General features: G+C 43.1%; 1 protein-coding gene across 2 annotated transcripts in view; it reads left to right on the forward strand.

Moving 5' to 3' along the window:
• Nucleotides 1–21,299, forward strand: part of LOC118391988 (phospholipid-transporting ATPase ABCA1-like) — a 291,273-nt gene that overhangs the window by 259,769 nt on the left and 10,205 nt on the right. Inside the window, exons 47-49 of one of the 2 annotated variants that reach the window (XM_052459512.1) lie at nt 1,958–2,061; nt 3,403–3,495; nt 6,290–8,647. In XM_052459512.1, coding sequence (XP_052315472.1) covers nt 1,958–2,061; nt 3,403–3,495; nt 6,290–7,433 — 1,341 coding nt within the window. In that variant the 3' untranslated portion in view covers nt 7,434–8,647. Of the gene's footprint in view, nt 1–1,957; nt 2,062–3,402; nt 3,496–6,289; nt 8,648–21,299 lie in introns of those variants that run through there. The other variant, XM_052459513.1, reaches the window with a different exon arrangement.

The following is a 21,299-nucleotide window of genomic DNA, read 5'->3' on the forward strand; positions in this document are numbered from 1 at the left end:
GTTCTGCCCACAAATGTTCTATAGGATTGAGGTCAGGGCTTTGTGATGGCCACTCCAATACCTTAACTTTGTTGTCCTTATGCCATTTTGCTACAGCTTTGGAAGTATGCTTGGGTTCATTGTCCATTTGGAAGACCCATTTGTGACCAAGCTTTAACTTCCTGACTGATGTCTTGAGATGTTGCTTCAATATATCCACATAATTGTCCTCCCTCATGATGACATCTGTTTTGTGAAGTACACCAGTCCCTCCTGCAGCAAAGCACCCCCACAACATGATGCTGCCACCCCTGTGCTTCACGGTTTGGGATGGTGTTCTTTGGCTTGCAAGCCTCCCCCTTTTTCCTCCACACATAACAATGGTCATTATTGGCAAACAGTTCTATTTTTCATTCATCAGACCAGAGGATATTTCTCCAAAAAGTACGATCTTGGTCCCCATGTGCAGTTGCAAACCGTAGTCTGGCTTTTTTATGGTGGTTTTGGAGCAGTGGCTTATTCCTTGCTGAGCGGCCTTTCAGGTTATGTCGATATAGGACTCGTTTTATTGTGGGTATAGATACTTTTGTACCTGTTTCCTCCAGCATCTTCACAAGGTCCTTTGCTGTTGTACTGGGATTGATTTGCACTTTTCGCACCAAAGTAAGTAAATCTCTAGGAGACAGAACGTGTCACCTTCCTGAGCGGTATAACGGCTGCGTTGTCCCATGGTGTTTATACTTGTGTACTATTGTTTGTACAGATGAACGTGGTACCTTCAGGCATTGGAAATTGCTCCCAAGGATGTACCAGACTTGTGGAGGTTTGCACATTTTTTTCTGAGGTCTTAGCTGATTTCTTTAGATTTTCCCATGATGTCAAGCAAAGAGGCACTGAGTTTGAAGGTAGGCCTTGAAATACATCCACAGGTACAGCTCCAATTGACTCAAATGATCAGAAGCTTCTAAAGCCATTATATCATTTTCTGGAATTTTCCAAGCTGTTTAAAGGCGCAGTCAATTTAGTGTATGTAAACTTCTGATCCACTGGAATTGTGATACAGTGAATTATAAGTGAAATAATCTGCCTGTAAACAATTGTTGGAAAAATTACTTGTGTCATGCACAAAGTAGATGTCCTAACCGACTTGCCAAAACTATAATTTGTTAACAAGAAATGTGTGGAGTGGTTGAAAAACAAGGTTATGTGTATGTAAACTTCTGACTTCAACTGTATATACAGTATACATTTTTCACACATAGAAAAAAAAATGTGGGTAGGCCCAAAACTACCTTCATACTTCAATACATTTTTTAAAAACTGGTACCGGTTACCTTCATATGAGTCCTTGGACACTTCTGGGGGTCGTAGAGCACCATCGTGTTCGTGAGAATCTCCCCTCTCACATTAGTTTGTAGCCCAAATGGTTTATATGCTACAAACAGAAGTTGGCACATCGACGGTACCGACAAGTCCCCTGACACTTGTGGGGGTCGTAGAACAGTCATGCTAGTGATAATCTCCCATTTCCATAGAGTTGTCTTAATAGTTAGGTCAAACCGTTTGGATGCTACAGATGTTTTCGTGAGAAGACCGATTTTTGGTATGTCTCGTGGTCTGACAAACACCGCTCTAGCTCTTCCACCTTTCACCGCAGATGCTGAAGTGCTACACCTGCCGATGCGGTATTTCTACCTTAATCGGTCAGATTTTAATGGAGATGTTCTCATTATGTAACTTAGATTTAATTTAGTATGTTAATCGACTCTAGGGGCTTTGAAAAGGATAGATTGAATAAAATACCCCAAAATATATTATTTTTAAGGACAATCATTTTAAGCTTAAGAATGTTTGTCTAAGGATGTGGAACATGAAGTAAGATTGAGAGAATTTTAAGGGAGAATAGGAGTAGAGATGGGATAACATCGAACTTAATGGAGGTCAGATGTTGAAGGAACGTCTTTTCCCATTACTGTAGGACGAGCCAACGACAGGGATGGACCCCAAAGCCAGACGCTTCCTGTGGGACTGTATCCTGAGTGTCATCAAAGAGGAACGCTCGGTCATCCTAACATCACACAGGTACATATCCTTACAGTTTTAAGGCCCAATTCTAACTTGAGATTTGTGAGTGTGGCTCTGAATGGCATTTTCCTGTTTTACTATTGGGTTCTCGTTCGCAAGGTTGAAAACATTAGCAATACAACACTTCTTCACGTCCTTGCAACATATGTTTTTGGGATTATGCTAAGGTAATAAAGCAATGCTAAACTTCATTAAGGCATTTCTGAGCTGTGTCCTTCAAAAACCATGAGGAAATAAAATTCCCTTGAAAGTTGATGTTGGTCCTTTATTAGATCTGATTTGCAGAGTTAGACTTTACTGTCTTCATACGCAATTAGTGAATGGGCCAGGAGGAGTAGACAATGGTGCAATAACCGATACGACACACCGTAACTCAAACTGAGAAATCCACGAAGTACAAACAGCGAGATGGATAGTACTTCACTACATTCATGTTTATTCGTGACTCCAATGTTTTCTCTCTCCAACCTGCAATATTGTTTTCAAATCTTAACTTCTGTTGGAAGCGGGTGGTGCGGGTGGTGCAAAACCCTTTTGTACAGTTTAGTTTGTGAATCCATTAACACCACTCCATATTGTGTTGTTTTTCTGGGAAACAAAATACATTTGTTATATTAGCAATAGCGGGAACACGGCTCAGTTGCGTTCAATCGTCCATATCCCAACCAGGTGCTTTAGTTTGTCGAGTGGCGCATTCGGGAGGTTTTACATCGTCATAATCCTAATTGCTCCATCCCTCAGCAAAGCAATACAAAGCCTCCACCTCAGCAAGAAATGAATCTGTCTGCATCCAAAATGGCTGCTGAAACTCAAAGAAACATAAGATCATACACAAATGTACAGATGTTTCTCCTCCCTTGTCTCACGCCCACTCCGTCGCGCCTTTCAACGAACAGCGTGAAGCGAATCCCGGGGAAAATAATTGTTCAGCTAAAAGTTACCCATTGTCTGCAGTATTAATCACAGAGCAGGCGAAATGTGGATGCGGCAGGCATATTTCAAAGACGGACCAAATGTTTCTTGTTTTATTTCTTCAAATAAGGAAAAAGGCTGAGCTTGAACATTGGTCATTAGTCAGCCCTCTGGGTGCAGAGAGGACATTGTAGACAACAAAACCCGAAAAATGCTTATCTTACTGACTCTTGATTCAGGTCTGCAAATCTTTTGACTAATGTTTGCATAGAGTCAACACCTTTTCACGTAAACTTAAGATTCTATAGTCCTATAGTACACAATTGAATCTCTCTCTCTCTCTCTCTCTCTCTCTCTGCCTCTCTCTTGCTCTCTCTGTCTCTCTGTTTCTCTGTCTCTCTCTCTTGCTCTCTCTGTCTCTTACAGCATGGAGGAGTGTGAGGCCCTGTGCACACGCATGGCCATCATGGTGAATGGACAGTTCAAGTGTCTGGGCAGCATCCAGCATCTCAAGAGCAGGTGAGGCCTCAACAGTGTCACTAAACACTAGGCCATAGGCCACAGCTTTAATGCTGCTCTCAATGTGAAATTCCAAAAGCAATGTATAGCAACCTATACGCCAGACCTGCAAAATGAGTGACATACAAAAACACTATTACATTTAGCATTTACAGGATCAGTTAGGGTTAAGTGCATAGCCACAGTAGGGGTGCTGCAGCTCCCTTGAAAAATAAATCATAAATAAATAATGAATACATAATTTGTATCTTTTATTCTCACAAAAGTAGTGCACTGGGACTGTATATAGCGGACTGATATAGCTGTAGCATGGGCAACCCACCCCCCTTTCCCCCAAACATCCTGCGGTTATGGTTAAGTGCCTTGCTCAAGGGCACATCGACAGATTCTTCACATAGTCGGCTCAGGGATTTGAACCAGAGATCTTTCGGTTAACGGCCAAACACATTTAACTGCTGGGATACTAACCTACCTCTAAGGCATGATGCCATCTAAGGTTTGTCTCTATTCTATGAAAACCAGCACACTTATAAAGGGAATTTATTAACACTCATACATCATCAGAGGTGATTCTGTCTCGGCGGTTCTCAAGAACGGTATGCTCTAACTATCCCCCATGCTATTTTATGTAGGTGGCCTTGCCATAATAGATCAACCCACCCTAGCCCTCTCTTGACATGATAGTTGGCCTTGCCTTAAAGCTGTGATCCACGATAGGCGAAAAAAGGGCCACTGGCCACCCCAGGCTTTTGCTATTGTTTAGTTTTGAGGAAATTAGCATTTCATGCAGCATCGTGGTGAAAGCAATTGTAGTACATAATCTGCTGTGCTATCACAAGTGCCACGACAACAAAAATAACGCGCTGGATGTTCTAAGTAACGTCTTTGTTGTTGTAATATAGCAAACTGACGTGGCCGTTTCACTGCTAGCGATTCCAGTCTTTGATTAAAGAGGAAATGTAGTACTACTCTATAGAGTAAGCTTTATTTATTATGTGAATAGCTCATGTTGGTTTTTGCCCTATTTCATGATGAAGGGAAAAAGAATTCAAGTCAGAGCGGGAGGAGTGGAAAGTGGGAGGTGGGAGGGGAGAGAATGTATGTTAGGTCTGAGCAACGATGTCAAGGGTATTTCCCATCAAGAGGTTTGATGTCATATGAGAGTGAGTGAGTGAGTGAGTGAGTGAGTGAGTGAGTGAGTGAGTGAGTGAGTGAGTGAGTGAGTGAGTGAGGGAGGGAGGAGGGGAGGGAGGGAGGGAGGGAGGGAGGGAGGGAGGGAGGGAGGGAGGGAGGGAGGGAGGGAGGGAGGGAGGGGGGAGGGAGGGAGAGAAAAAGAGAAGGAGAGAGTAGGGAAGAGAGAGATGGGAGGAGGAGAGTGATGTGCTTACCTGTCCCTCCCAGCTGTAGCCGTAATTAACAGATCCTCTTTGTCAATTACTTCCTGTCCTCAGGGAGAACAAGACCGTCTTCAATATGAACAACACTGTATGGATAGGGGATGTGGAAAGAGGGAGGTGCTGAAAGGGTTAACCCCTGATTAAGTCTTGTGTAATCACTCATTCCACAGATTAAAGCAGTTAGGGGGAACAAGTAAACGTTACAGGTACAGGTACATTTAAATGTTTTTGTTTTGTTTGGTAATTGTGGGTCGCGAGAGTTTTTGTAGTGAATTGCTATTGTCAGTTCTTGGGACACAGTAAATACTTTTAAATTAATAAGTGTCACTATCCCTTTTGTGTAATTAATGTTTCATGAGGTGTGGGGCCGTTAATGACTGAAAAGGCAATTAAAGGTCCAATGCAGCCGTTTTGATCTCCATATCAAATCATTTCTGTGTAAAAACTTTACTGCTCTAAAAAAAAATACAAAATTGCTTCTCAGCAAAGTGCTAATTCTCAAGCAAGAATTTTACTTGGACTGTCAGGTAGCCTGAGAGGGGAGGGGGAAACTGAAAACCAGCAGTTATTGGCAGAGAGGTTTGGAACTCTTATTGGTCTATTAACTAATTTACCGCCTGGTGATGTCACCTCCATTCCACCAAAAACATGCTTAAATTTCAGGTGGTCTTTTCAAACAGCTCTTATACTAAAAGGCCATTATCATCATTTTCACAATTTCACTGCATTATTCGAACCTCAGTGTGGAAATATATATATAAAGCACAAGAAAATCGAGTTGTTGACTACACTGGGCCTTTAAGGACTGTCTCTATTTTCCTTTCCACTCTCTCCCCCTGCCACGTGCGTCTGTGAAATGACAGAGACACGGGACAGACGGACGGACGGGGGACGGGGGGCGAGTGTTTGATCAACCATTTTTAAAGTCAAGCTGCGCAAACCACTACGCAACGTAATCTATTCACATTGGAAGCATGCTTTTCTCCTGCTTGTTTATGTAAATGCTCCCCGCCATGTGGCGAGGGAGGTGTGTGTGTACGCAACGTCTCCCTAATACCCAAGCTGTTGCAGATTTGGAGTGGAAACTTCCATCAGCGTGTCACTGGCGGGGGGCAGGTGGTGTACTGCTGTCGCATTAGTGACTGACCTGCATGGTGGGCAGTGCAACTTGTTCTCTCCTCCACCCTCTCCTTCTCCCATTGCTGAGAGAGAGTGTGGAATCTCGCCACAGGTGCCTCTCACATTTTGACCCCCTATAGCGAATGTGTAATACACGCGAGCCCACCTCACCCCCACTGATCCTCCTCTCCTCCAAACATCTCGCTACATTACCCGTGTTTATTTATCCTCCTGCTGCTTCTCTCTCTCTCTCCTCCCATCTCTTTCTCTCTTCCCAGCTCTCTCTACCTCCTCATCTGTCTCTCTCTCTCTCCCCTCATCTCTCTCCCCCATCTCTCTCTCTCCCCTCATCTCTCTTTCCATCTCTCTCTCCGTCTCTCTCCTCATCTCTTTCTTTCTCCCCATCTATCTCTCCTCTTTCTCCCCATCTCTCTCTCTCATCTTCCCTTCTCCCATCTCTCTCTCTCCCCATCTCTTTCTCCTCATCTCCCCCTGTTGCCTCTCATCGCTCTCTCTCTCTCTCTCTCCCCATCTCTCTCTCTCCCCCATCTCTCTCTCTTCCCATCTCCCTCTCTCTTCCCATCTCTCTCTCTCTTCCCATCTCTCTCTCTCTCCCCATCTCTCTCTCTCTCCCCATCTCTCTCTCTATCTCCCCATCTCTCTCCCTCTCTCCCCATCTCTCTCCCTCTCTCCCCATCTCTCTCCCTCTCTCCCCATCTCTCTCTCTCCCCATCACTCTCTCCTCATCTCTCTCCATATCTCTCAGCCCATCTCTCTCCCCTCTCTCATCTCTCTCTCCCCTCATCTCTCCCCTCTCCCATCTCTCTCTCCCCTTTTCTCTCTCTACCTCCTCATCTCTCTCTCTCTCTCTCTCTCTCTCTCTCTCTCTCCCCTCATCTCTCTTTCCATCTCTCTCTCTGTCTCTCTCCTCATCTCTTTCTTTCTCCCCATCTATCTCTCCTCTTTCTCCCCATCTCTCTCTCATCTTCCCTTCTCCCATCTCTCTCTCTCCCCATCTATCTCTCTTCCCATCTCTCTCTCTTCCCATCTCTCTCTCTCTTCCATCTCTCTCTCTCTTCCCATCTCTCTCTCTCTTCCCATCTCTCTCTCTCTTCCCATCTCTCCCTCTCCCCATCTCTCTCTCTCCATCTCTCTCTCCTCATCTCTCTCTCTCCTCATCTTTCTCTCCCCTCATCTCTCTCTCCATCTCTCCCTCTCTCCCCATCTCTCTCTCCTCATCTCTCTCTCTCCCCTCTCATCTTTCTCTCCCCTCTTCTCTCTCTCCCCTCATCTCTCTCTCCCCTCATCTCTCTCCCCTCATCTCTCTCTCTCTCTCCATCTCTGTCTCCCTCTCCGTGCTCTCAGGTGGTGATGGAACCTCATCCAACCGGCTCAAGCCTTTGTTTGTGCTGCCCTCTTTAGGCCACACCGATGACCTGTCTTCCCACCTTCTCATTGGAGCAGCCTGGCAAACAGCCGCATTGTTTTAACAACCCAACCCTGTATATAAATCTGTCCCCAAATTAGCCAAAATAGCCTCAAATCAGAGAGAGCCCACTTAACGCAGATAGGGGACGGACAACGTTTTAAGAGGGTGACATTTTTCAAGGCCTCATGATTGTTTTGCATTTAAGAGTTCCTTAACCTGATCCATGACCAGGTTGCATTTCAAATTCATCATTCGTCTGAGGGGGGGGGGGGCCCAGCACAAAAAGAGCCCAGCACAAAAAGAGAACCCGGGAGATGAATAAGTGGTAGTAAATACATGTTTTACAATCCAGAGGGATCCCAGGTGTTAAATAAACTGAAATGAAGTGCAGGTCAATGAAAGAGCTTCTACATCTCCCCTATTAGCTTGTCAGGGAAAGCGAGAAGGACGCGGGAAACGAGACCCTAACCTTTTCTTTTCCTGTGAGTTACATCATTCATCTGTCTGGAGATTGAGGCGTTATGCGGCTAGCAGATGCTATATTTTGCGGCAACTTTTTTTTTTTGTCCTTACTTAAGGGGAAGCAGTGAAATCAAATATAAAAGAAAGCTGCAAAGTGCCTTTAATGCATTAAGGTAATTCGGCGTGCGCAGCAGGAGAGTTTTATAAGACTGTCTAAAAGTTGGGATCAATCTAAGGATGTTGGCTTTGAAAAGTCTAATAAATCTGCTCTCGCTCTCTATGCGGATTGACTCGGGTGCACTGTAGCTAAGTAGTACACTATCTAACTGACTGTCAGTGTCTGAGATGGATGGGAAAATAATACCCCTCACGGTTTATAATGCATCAGCGCGTAGCTGTAATTAATAGTGTTTGCACACAGACACATATCTAAAATCCTCTACGGCCAGAGAAAGCATGTGTGTTCATGAATGCAGTTTATATATGCAGAATGTGTGTGTGTCTATTCCAGACCTCATGTGAACAGTGCGTTTTGAATTAAACATGACTGTGCTGTGTGCATATCCATCGCCTGTGGGTTCTCTGTGCCGAGGATGCTTCAATGATGACCCCTATGGGCGACCTCTGTGTGTGACCCCCTCAAGGACTTCCTGCCCGATTAAAGCACGGCAACTCAGGCCCTTGGTGTGACCCCCCCCGCCCCTCGGACACAAGTATGACTGTAGTTGGTGACCTTTTACCTCTATTCTGCCCTCTCTTTTCACACTCTCCCTCACTCCACACTACACAGCACTCCAGCAGGTCTCTGCCCCTCTTTCGGAAGCTGGATGTTATTTGTTTAAAATTACACGGTTTGGGACTCTCCAACTGAGTCGGGAGAGTAGAGAGGGGAGCGGAGGGAGGGGAGAGAGGGATAGAAGTGAGGAGAGAGGAGAGCGGGTCCAGTATAATCAGAGAAGTTAGATATAGAGGCTCTGTAAAAAGCTGTGGAGCTTCACTTGTAACAGCCCTCGTAGAGACCGAGTCTGAATAATGAATGAATAATGAACTGTTGGATGAGATTTAAACCTCTGCCAACTAGACAGACAGGCAGGCAGACAGGCAGGTAGGCAGGCACCCAATCGCAAATCAACCCCTAGCTCCCACTCTTGTGTATTTGTGGATATCTGAATGAAATAGATAAGTATGGCAAAAATTCACCTAGCATATCAGTAAGCAAAAGAGTTATTGCAATGTTACTTATACCTTCCTCATCTTCTCAGATCTCCACAAGTGCATAACGTGTAGGGGAATATAGGGACAAGTGGTCAATTTGGGATTGGGCAAACAATTGACGAGTGAAGATGCTAGCATTTTCTATCGTTTTGAGATGATCTTATTGTGATGAGAACAGAAGGGTATAAATGGGGAAAATGAATATATAGGCCCACCATTCTTCCTATAGCCACAGTGTAGCAGAGAGAGAGAATTGATCAGCCACTTTTTACCACCGCTAACAAGAAGCATTTGATTACACATGCAAGCCTGAAACCCTTTCTCGCGACGCTACCGACCATTATTGCATTGTTTAAATGTTTTTGTCTTCGCTGAGCTCCGGACTTCTGAAGCTCGGCTGCTCCTCACCGGCTTCAGACAGGCAGACTTCCTGTCTGGCCCAAGCCCATCACTAAGTGGAGGGGATTTTGTCAGACTCTTGACTGGATGATGAATCGGGTTTGATGAAAGCAGGCTTGATGAGAGCTAAGTCTCAAAACGGGTGAGATGTCAGAAGACTCCTGCTCAGACTGGCAACTCTATTAACTTAGCCTTTTGTTCATTCAAACTTTGTACTGGTGGCCTATTTCAAAATACCATGGAAGGAAGTCCACTCTACTTTGTAATCACATGGAATTGGACATTGCCTACTACTTACTAAAACTACATACTAGGTACTACATACTATTTAGAACGTACTGTTTAGTAAAAAGGTATGCAGGTATGCGTACGAAACAAATATAAGCAGCAACAATAGACTCACCATAATTTGAAAATGCACTATTTTAATGTTGTTTCCCGTCATTATTTAAATTTGATAAAGTGCCTTATTTCATTATCGGCTGATTGTCAGCTTTTGTCAAACACAGGTGGGTCTGAAAAGATGACTCTCTTCCTCAATAGCATGCAACCAATTCTACTTGATGAAAAGCCGAAATGAGTATGACATCCTGGGATTTAAAGCATCCTCAATTTTCAACATTTCACATTCTATAAAATGTTCTATTATCGCATATTCAGACACGACCATGGCTTGTTATTCGGTATAATGATGTGTTGGCATTGAAAGGCTGTTCTGGCCGTGGATTCTAAGTTGTATGCTAGTACGAACATTGAAACATAGCCTTAGTGTGGTACTTCGAACACTTCCGACCTCGTGTAGCCATCTTTGTATTGGAGGACTCGCCTGTCCACCCGGGGGAACCATTCGCCTTTTCACCACCACCGAGCTTCACAGCTCTCTCCCACAGCCCCCTGAGATAGTGGAGACTGAGGCTTGCTCACCATATCTCTAATTACTATTAAGGGATTGCTGCCTTTCCTTGCATGTAGCACTTAACAGCCCACAATGGACATTTCCACAAGTAAATATAACATTAGGAGATTAATTAAGCAGAAAACAACGGGTCATAGAGCACTAACGACAAAATAACAAGGTAAAGTGTCTTATTTTGTGCTCACTAGACACAGCGTCAAAGCCCAGCAAAATGCCAAATTGTAATTAGCGGATATAAGGCTGTGGCGATCATGAAATTTTGTCAGCCGGTAATTGTCATGCAAATGACTGCCGGTCTCACGGTAATTGACCGCTAATTAGCATAAACAAGTACAAGCCTTTGGAACATATGCGTTTTTATAAAGTCTAAGAAATCTATTTAATATACACCATCACAATAAATCCATTGTTTTTTTAGGCAGGTGTAAATAAATATTATGATATGAAGAAAATGTATTTCAGAAGAACATAATACAGTGCCTTCAGAAAGTATTCACACCCCTTGACTTTTTCCACATTTTGTTGTGTTACAGCCTGAATGTTATATTGATTAAATGTTGATTTTTGTTTAACTGGCCTACACACAATACCCCATACTGTGCATGTTGAATGATATTTCTTGACATTTTTTACCAATGAATTAAAAACCTCATCTCTGTACCCCACACATACAATTATCTGTAAGATCCCTCAGTAGTTCAGCAGTGAATTTCAAACACAAAGAATGGCACCTATTGGTAGATGGGTAAAAATGGAAAAAAAAAAGACATTGAATATCCTGTTGAAGTTATTAATTACACTTTTAATGGGTGTATCAATACACCCAGTCTGTAAAGGTCTGGGTGTAGCGTGTGCAGAGGAGTCAGGAGCAGGACAGCAGAGATGAGTAATAAAAGTAACTTTACTCAAAATCCAAAGACATTTGAAATACCAAGCCCACAAAATCGGACCGAACAATACAAAAACAATCACGCACAAAAACCATGGGGAAAACAGAGGGTTAAATAATGAACATGTAATTGGGGATTTCAAACCAGGTGTGTAAAACAATGGAACAATGGAAAATTAAAAGTGGATCGGCGATGAGTAGAAGGCCGGTGACGTCGACCGCCAAATGCGCCCGAACAAGGAGAGGGACCGACTTCGGCGAAAGTCGTGACACAGTCACTACAAAGATACAGACATTCTTCCTAACTCATTTGCTCAATGGCTGAGATAGGAGAAAATTTAGGATGAATCTACAACATTGTAGTTACTCCACAATACTATCCTAAATGATAGAGTGAAATGAAAGAAGCATGTACAGAATAAAACAATTCCAAAACATGCATCCTGTAAGACACTAAAGGCACTAAAGTAAAACTGCAAAATAAATGAACTTTATGTCCTCAATACAAAGTCTTATGTTTGGGGCAAATCCAACACAACACTGAGTATCACTCTTCATATTTTCAAGCATGGTGATGGCTGCATCATGTTATGGGTATGCTTGTCATAGGCAAGAACTAGGGAGTTTTGGGGGATAAAAATAAACAGAATTGAGCTAAGTACATGCAAAATCCTAGAGGAAACCCTGTTTCAACCTGCTTTCCAACAGACAATGGGAGACAGTACTATAACCTAAAACACAAGGCCAAATATACACTGGAGTTGTTTACAAATATGACATTGAATGATCCTGAGTGGCTTAGTTACAGTTTTGATTTAAATCGATGGCCATATGGTATGGCGCTTAGTCAGACAACATACAGTACAGTAGGCCGACTCATACAGTATGTTGTACTTAAAAGTGGTCATTTGAAACAGGTCTTGTACGGTAGATTAAGAGTTATTTGCCATCTTTAGATGTGAATGATACAAACCTGATATAACAAAATGTCTGAGAAATCAAAACATATATGGGCTGCATAATGCGACTATTTATGATTCTAAATAAATAAAGCTTGCGCTCTGTTCCTGCACACGCTGATCTCTCAAGCGATCATATTTTCACCCATCAGACTATTCTTAATTTAACCTTGTTTATACTAATATGTCAAATTAGTTTCGATTTAGAGTGGCCCATTGCGAAATGGGCAGGAACAGAAACAGGGGGGAAAAGACATGTCATCAGTTAGCACTCGAATAGTGAAAGGATGCCGCTTTCTCTGTCTCGTTTTTCAAGCCGGCCAGGTTGGCTCCTCCGGTTTTATAGCAGAGCAATGCTTTATATTAGCAGAGGGAAAATAAATATAGTTGGAGGAGAAGGCTGGCTGGCGTTCACCTCTTTTTTTGAGGAAACCATCAAAACTCTCCTTTCACACGGCATGACATATAGAAATGTCTGGGATTAGAATAAGAACACTTTTTTCACTCAACACATCAACCACTGTTTCAAGCGCATGCAGCCTCTCACTGCGCGACAGCTAATATGCCTCCCAAACCATGTTCACCATGTCAAATCCAATTTTATTGGTCAAATACACATGGTTAGCAGATGTTAAGGCGAGTGTAGCGAAATGCTTGTGCTTCTAGTCCGACAGTGCAGTACTATCTAACATGTGATCTAACCAATTCACAACGACTACCTTATACACACAATGTAAGCGGATGGAATAAAAATATGTACATATAAATATATGGATGCAAGATGGCCGTGCGGCATAGGCAAGATACAATAGATGGAATAAAATACAGTATACAGTTGAAGTCGGAAGTTTACATACACTTAGGATGGAGTCATTAAAACTCGTTTTTAACAACTCCACACATTTCTTGTTAACACACTATAGTTTTGGCTAGTCGTTTAGGACGTCTACTTTGTGCATGACCTAAGTAAATTTTCCAACAATTGTTTAGAGACAGATTATTTCACTTATAATTCACTGTATCACATTTCCAGTGGGCCAGAAGTTCACATACACTAAGTTAACTGTGCCTTTAAACAGCTTGGAAAATTCCAGAAAATTATGTCAAGATTTAGAAGCTTCTGATAGACTAATTGACATAATTTGAGTCAATTGGAGGTGGACCTGCAGATGTATTTCAAGGCCTATATTAAACTCCGTGCCTCTTTACTTGACATCATGGGAAAATGAAAAGAAATCAGCCAAGACCTCAGAAAAAAATTGTAGACCTCCACAAGTCTGGTTCATCATTGGGAGCAATTTCCAAATGCCTGAAAGGAAATTCCGCTCAGGAAGGAGATACGTTCTGTTTCCTAGAGATGAATGTACTTTGGTGCGAAAAGTGCAAGTCAATCCCAGAACAACAGCAAAGGACCTTGTGAAGATGCTGGAGGAAACAGGTACAAAAGTATTTATATCCACAGTAAAACAAGTCTTATATCGACATAACCTGAAAGGCCGCTCAGCAAGAAAGAAGCCACTGCTCCAAAACCACCATAAAAAAGCCAGAATACGGTTTGCAACTGCACATGGGGACAAAGATCATACTTTTTGGAGAAATATCCTCTGGTCTGATCAAACAAAATTAGAACTGTTTGGCCATAATGACCATCATTATGTTTGGAGGAAAAAGGGGGAGGCTTGCAAGCCGAAGAACACCATCCCAAATGTGAAGCACGGGGGTGGCAGAATCAAGTTGTGGGGGTGCTTTGCTGCAGGAGGGACTGGTGCACTTCACAAAATAGATGGCATCATGAGGAATGGAAATTATGTGGATATATTGAAGCAACATCTCAAGACATCAGTCAGGAAGTTAAAGCTTGGTCGCAAATGGGTCTTCCAAATGGACAATGACCCCAGGCATACTTCCAAAGTTGTGGCAAAATGTCTTAAGGACAACAAAGTCAAGGTATTGGAGTGGCCATCACAAAGCCCTGACCTCAATCCTCTAAAAAATGTGTGGGCAGAATTGAAAAAGTGTGTGTGAGCAAGGAGGCCTACAAACTTGACTCAGTTACACCAGCTCTGTCAGAAGGAATGGGACAAAATTCACCCAACTTATTGTGGGAAGCTTGTGGAAGACAACCCAACATTTTTGACCCAAGTAAAACAATTTAGAGGCAATGCTACCAAATACTAATTGAGTGTTGGTAAACTTCTGACTGACTGGGAATATGATGAAAGATATAAAAGCTGAAAGAAATCATTCTCTCTACTATTATTCTGACATTTCACATTCTTATAATAAAGTGGTGATCCTAACTGACCTAAGACAGGGAACGTTTACTTGGATAAATGTCAGGAATTGTGGAAAAACTGAGTTTAAATGTACTTGGCTAAGGTGTGTGTAAACTTCCGACTGTATGCATATGTGATGAGTAATGTAGGATATATAAACATTATTAAAGTGACTTGTGATACCCATGTTAAATCCATCTATTAAAGTGGCCAGTGATTTGAGTCTGTATGTTGGCAGCAGCCTCTATGTTAGTGATGGTTGTTTAACAGTCTGATGGCCTTGTGGTAGAAGCTGTTTTTCAGTTTCTCGGTCCCAGCTTTGATTAACCTGTACTGACCTCGCCTTCTGAATGATAGCGGGGGGAGCAGGCAGTGGCTCGGGTGGTTGTTGTCCTTGATGATCTTTTTGGCCTTCCTGTGACATCGGGTGGTGTAGGTGTCCTGGAGGGCAGGCAGTTTGCCCCCGTTGATGCGTTGTGCAGACCGCACTAGCCTCTGGAGAGCCTTGCGGTTGAGGGCTGTGCAGTTGCCGTACCAGGTGGTGATACAGCTCGACAGGATGCTCTCGATTGTGAATCTGTAGAAGTTTGTGAGGGTTTTTGTTGACAAGCCACATTTCTTCAGCCTCCTGAGGTTGAAGAGGCGCTGTTGCGCCTTCTTCACCACGCTGTCTGTGTGGGTGGACCATTTCAGTTGGTCCGTGATGTGTACGCTGAGGAACTTAAAAGTTTCCACCTTCCCCACTATTGTCCCGTCTATGTGGATAGGGGTGTGCTCCCTCTGCTGTTTCCGGAAGTCCACGATCATCTCCTTTGTTTTGTTGACGTTGAGTGAGAGATTGTTTTCCTGACACCACACTCTGAGGGCCCTCACCTCCTCCCTGTAGGCTGTTTTCTCATTGTTGGTAATCAAGCCTACTACTGTAGTATTGTCTGCAAACTTGTTGATTGAGTTGGAGGCGTGCATGGCCATGCAGTCATTGGTGAACACGGATTACAGGAGAGGGCTGAGAATTCACCCTTGTGGGGCCCCAGTGTTGAGGATCAGTGGGGTGGAGATGTTGTTTCCTTACTTCACCACTTGGGGCGGCCCATCAGAAAGTCTAGGACCCAGTTGCAGAGAGCGGGGTCGAGACCCAGGGCCTCAATCTTCATGATGAGTTTGGAGGGTACTATGGTATTTAATGCTGAGCTGTAGTCAATGAACAGCATTCTTACCTAGGTATTCCTCTTGTCCAGATGGGATAGGGCAGTGTGATGGCAATTTCATCGTCTGTGGACCTATTGGGGAGGTAAGCAAATTGGAGTGGGTCTAGGTTATCAGGTAGGGTGGAGGTGATATGATCCTTGACTAGTCTCTCAAAGCACTTCATGATGACAGAAGTGAGTGCTGCTGGGCGATAGTCATTTAGTTCAGTTACCTTAGCTTTCTTGGGAACAGGAACAATGGTGGCCATCTTGAAGCATGTGGGGACAGCACACTGGGATAGGGATTGATTGAATATGTCCGTAAACACACAAGCCAGCTGGTCTGTGCACGCTCTGAGAATGCGGATAGGGATGCCGTCTGGGCCGGCAGCCTTGCGAGGGTTATCACGTTTAAATGTTTTACTCACGTCGACCACGTTGAAGGAGAGCACACGGTCTTTGGTAGCGGGCTGTGTAGGTGGCACTGTATTGTCCTCAAAGCGTGCCAAGAAGTTGTTTAATTTGTCTGGGAGTGAGACGTCGATGTCCGCGACGGGGCTGGTTTTCTTTTTGTATTCCGTGATTATGTGTAGACCCTGCCACATACGTCTCATGTTTGAGCTGTTGAATTTAGACTCTCCATTGTCTCTATACTGAAGTTTTGCTTGTTTGATAGCCTTGCGGAGGGAATAGCTACACTCTTTGTATTCAATCATGTTTCCAGTCGCCTTGCCATGATTAAACTTGGTGTTTTGCGCTTTCAGTTTTGCATGAATGCTGCCATCAATCCACAGTTTCTGGTTAGGAGGGAAGGTTTTAAAAGTCACAGAGAGAACAAAACATCTCCAATGCACTTCCTAATAAACTCACTCACAGCGTATACGTTGATGTTATTGTCTGAGGCTACCCAGAACATATCCCAGTTCACGTGATCGACGCAATCTTGAAGCGTGGAATCCGATTTGTCAGACCAGCGTTGGATAGACCTAAGCATGGGCGCGACCTGTTTTAGTTTCTGCCTATATGAGGGGAGCAACAAGATGGAGTCATGGTCAGATTTGCCGAATAGAGGGTGGGGGAGGGCCTTGTATGCATTGCGGAAGTTTGAGTAGCAGTGGTCCAAAGTTTTGCTCGAAAGGGTGCAACAATCAATGTTCTGAAATTAGCTTTGTTAAAATCCCCATCTACAATAAATGCAGACTCAGGATATATGGTTTCCAATTTACATAGAGTCCAGTGAAGTTCTTTCAGGGTCGTCGAGGTATCTGCTTGGTTGGGGATATACACGGCTGTGACTATAATCAAAGAGAATTCTCTTGGAAGATAATGCGGTCGGCATTTGATTGTAAGGAATTCTAGATCAGGTGAACAAAAGGACTTGAGTTCCTGTATGTTGTTATGATTACACCATGAGACGTTAAACATGAGGCATAAACCCACGCCCTTCTTCTTACCAGAGACCAGAGTTCTTACCAGAGTTTCTGTCGGCACAACGCATGAAGAAACTCGGTGTCTGTAACGACTCCGACAACATGTCCCGAGTGAGCCATGTTTCCGTGAAACAGAGAATGTTAAAATCTTTGTCTCTCTGGAAGGCAACTCATGCCCTAATTTAGTCCACCTTGTTGTCTAGAGAATGTACATTGGCGAGTAATATGCTCGGAAGCGGTGGATGGTGTGCTCGCCTTCTAAGTCTGACCATGAGGCCGCTCCGTCTGCCTTTCCTGCGGCGACCACGTTGTTTTGAGACGGCCTCTGGGATTAGAACCCATGTCCAGGGTGGAGCTCCGAACAAAGCATCTGCTTCGGGAAGGTCGTAATGTTGGTAAGTTAATGTTGCTCTTATATCCAATAGTTCTTCCCGACTGTATGTAATAACAGTTAAGATTTTCTGGGCTAACAATGTCAGAAATAATACATAAAACTGCATAGTTTCCCGAGGACGTGAAGCGAGCTGACCATCTCTGTAGGCGCCATCTTGCTCTTTTCGACACTCCAACCCTGTTCCAGCAGCTACCCAGTGCTTAATTTGGGAAATGTGAAGTCTGTTCGGAAACATCAATAGTAACAGGTTTTCACAACAAAACATATTTCATTACACTGTTGACAGCCCCTCTCTCTGCGCTCGAGAAAGGAATGAAGGAGAGAGAGGAGGAGATAGAAGCATGCGGTGATGAGATATTCTGTAGCTAATGGTAATGTGTCAGCTTATTGATTATGAAAATATTAAAAATGCCCTATTACTATGCTATTCAAAATCAAATACAAATTCACTGTAATTGTAGGCTAACTCTGTAAGCCGCCCTGCACAATCGATGAACCAACAGCATCGCCTATGTTCTCTCCCAGACTCATTGATAGAAATGTTGGAGCGAAGCATTAGGTAACCAGTCCATCCAGTACGCATAAAACAGTCCACACTCAACGGCGATGACTATAATTTGTAGAATTTTGAGGTATAGGCTAGACCAATTACCAAGTACCAAAGAAATCTTAAATCTGTGTTTCTTTCTGCCCTGCGTAATATGCGATAGGCTATTAGGCTATGTATTGTGTAATGGCAAAATCATTATTAAAAAGAAATATTGGGCTGAGATCCCGCTAATGGGATCGATATGACAACAGCCAGTGAAAGTGCAGGGCGCCAAATTCAAAACAGAAATCTCATTATTAAAATTCCTCAAACATCAAAGTATTTCACACCATTTTAAAGATACACTTCTTGTTAATCCCCCCACAGTTTCAAATAGGCTTTATGGCGACAGCACCACAAACGATTATGTTAGGTCAGAGCCAAGTCACAGAAAAACACAGCCATTTTTCCAGCCAAAGAGAGGAGTCACAAAAATCAGAAATAGAGATAAAATTAATCACTAACCTTTGATGAGCTTCATCAGATGACACTCATAGGACTTCATGTTACACAATACATGTATGTTATCAAAAAATCTCAGTATACATTGGCGCGTTATGTTAAGTAGTTCCAAAAACATGCAGTGATTTTGCAGAGAGCCACATCAATTTACAGAAATTCTCATAATAAATGTTGATGAAAATACAAGTGTTAATGCATGGTACTTTAGATACACTTCTCCTTAATGCAACCACTGTGTCAGATTTCAAAAAAGCTTTACGGAAAAAGCAAACCATGCAATAAACTGAGTACCAAACAAGCCAAAAGATATCGGCCATATTGTGCAGTCAACAGAAGTCAGAAATAACATTATAAATATTCACTTACAGTGGGGAAAACAAGTATTTGATACACTGCCTATTTTGCAGGTTTTCCTACTTACAAAGCATGTAGAGGTCTGTAATTTTTATCATAGGTACACTTCAACTGTGAGAGACGGAATCTAAAACAAAAATCCAGAAAATCACATTGTATGATTTTTAAGTAATTAATTTGCATTTTATTGCATGACATAAGTATTTGATCACCTACCAACCATTACAAATTCCGGCTCTCACAGAGCTGTTCGTTTTTCTTTAAGAATCCCTCCTGTTCTCCACTCATTACCTGTATTAACTGCACCTGTTTGAACTCGTTACCTGTTTAAAAGACACCTGTCCACACACTAAATCAAACAGACTCCAACCTCTCCACAATGGCCAAGACCAGAGAGCTGTGTAAGGACATCAGGGATGAAATTGTAGACCTGCACAAAGCTGGGATGGGCTACAGGACAAAAGGCAAGCAGCTTGGTGAGAAGGCAACAACTGTTGGCGCAATTATTAGAAAATGGAAGAAGTTCAAGATGATGGTCATTCACCCTCGGTCTGGGGCTCCATGCAGGACGCCCCCTCGTGGGGCATCAATGATCATGAGGAAGGTGAGGGATCAGCCCAGAACTACACGGCAGGACCTGGTCAATGACCTGAAGAGAGCTGGGATCATAGTCTCAAAGAAAACCATTAGTAACACACTACGCCATCATGGATTAAAATCCTGCAGCGCACACAAGGTCCCCCGGCTCAAGCCAGGGTGGGAGAATGGGAGAAGTTCATGTGGTCTGATTAGACCAAAAAGCTCTATTTTTGTCTCAACTCCACTCGCCGTGTTTGGAGGAAGAAGAAGGATGAGTACAACCCCAAGAACACCATCCCAACCGTGAAGCATGGAGGTGGAAACATCATTCTTTGGGGATGCTTTTCTGCAAATGACTGCACCGTATTGAGGGGAGGATGGAGGGGGCCATGTATCGCGAGATCCTGGCCAACAACCTCCTTCCCTCAGTAAGAGCATTGAAGATGGGTCGTGGCTGGGTCTTCCAGCATGACAACGACCCGAAACACGCAGCCAGGGCAACTAAGGAGTGGCTCCGTAAGAAGCATCTCAAGGTCCTGGAGTGGCCTAGCCAGTCTCCAGACCTGAACCCAATAGAAAATCTTTGGAGGGAGCTGAAAGTCCGTATTGCCCAGCGACAGCCCCGAAACATGAAGGATCCGGAGAAGGTCTGTATGGAGGAGTGGGCCAAAATCCCTACTGCAGTGTGTGCAAACCTGGTCAAGAACTACAGGAAACGTATGATCTCTATAATTGCAAACAAAGGTTTCTGTACCAAATATTAAGTTCTGCTTTTCTGATGTATCAAATACTTATGTCATGCAATAAAATGCAAATGAATTACTTAAAAATCATACAATGTGATTTTCTGGATTTTTGTTTTAGATTCACAGTTGAAGTGTACCTATGATAAAAATTACAGACCACTACATGATTTGTAAGTAGGAAAACCTGCAAAATCTGCAGTGTATCAAATACTTGTTTTCCCCACTGTACCTTTGATGATCTTCATCAGAATGCACTCCCAGGAATCCCAGTTCCACAATAAATGTTTGTTTTGTTCGATAATGTCCATCATTTAAGTCCAGATAGCTACTTTTGTTAGCGCGTTTTGTAAACAAATCCAAAGTCACAAAGCGCGTTCACTAGGAGTAGACGAAATGTCAAAAAGTTCTGTTACAGTCCGTAGAAATATGTCAAACGATGTATAGAATCAATCTTTAGGATGTTTTAACATAAATCTTCAATAATGTTCCAGAATTACTTTGTCTGTAGAAAAGCAATGGAACGCGAGATACCTCTCACGTGAACGAGCGTCTGACTCAAAGAGACCTTATGAGCCCCTCCTTTACAATAGAAGCCTCAAACAAGTTTCTAAAGACTGTTGACATCTCGTGGAAGCCTTAGGAAGTGCAACATGACCAATTTCCCACTGTATCTTCAATAGGGAATGAGTTGAAAAACGACCAACCTCAGATTTCCCACTTCCTGGTTGGATTTTTTTCTCAGGTTTTTGCCTGCCATATGAGGTCTGTTATACTCACAGACATCATTCAAACATTCTTAGAAACTGTGTGAGTGTTTCCTATCCAAATATACTAATAATATGCATATATTAGCAACAGGGACTGAGTAGCAAGCAAAAACCTCTGGGCACCTTACTCATCCAAGCTACTCAATACTACCCCCAGCCATAAGAAGTTAATTCTGTTTTTTGGGGGGGGGGCTTGGGGTCAAATATGGGTATATGGATAAACTGTATTATGCGT

This window comes from Oncorhynchus keta, chromosome 13, assembly GCF_023373465.1.
Source record: "Oncorhynchus keta strain PuntledgeMale-10-30-2019 chromosome 13, Oket_V2, whole genome shotgun sequence".
In the NCBI taxonomy this organism is placed as follows: Eukaryota; Metazoa; Chordata; class Actinopteri; order Salmoniformes; family Salmonidae; genus Oncorhynchus; species Oncorhynchus keta.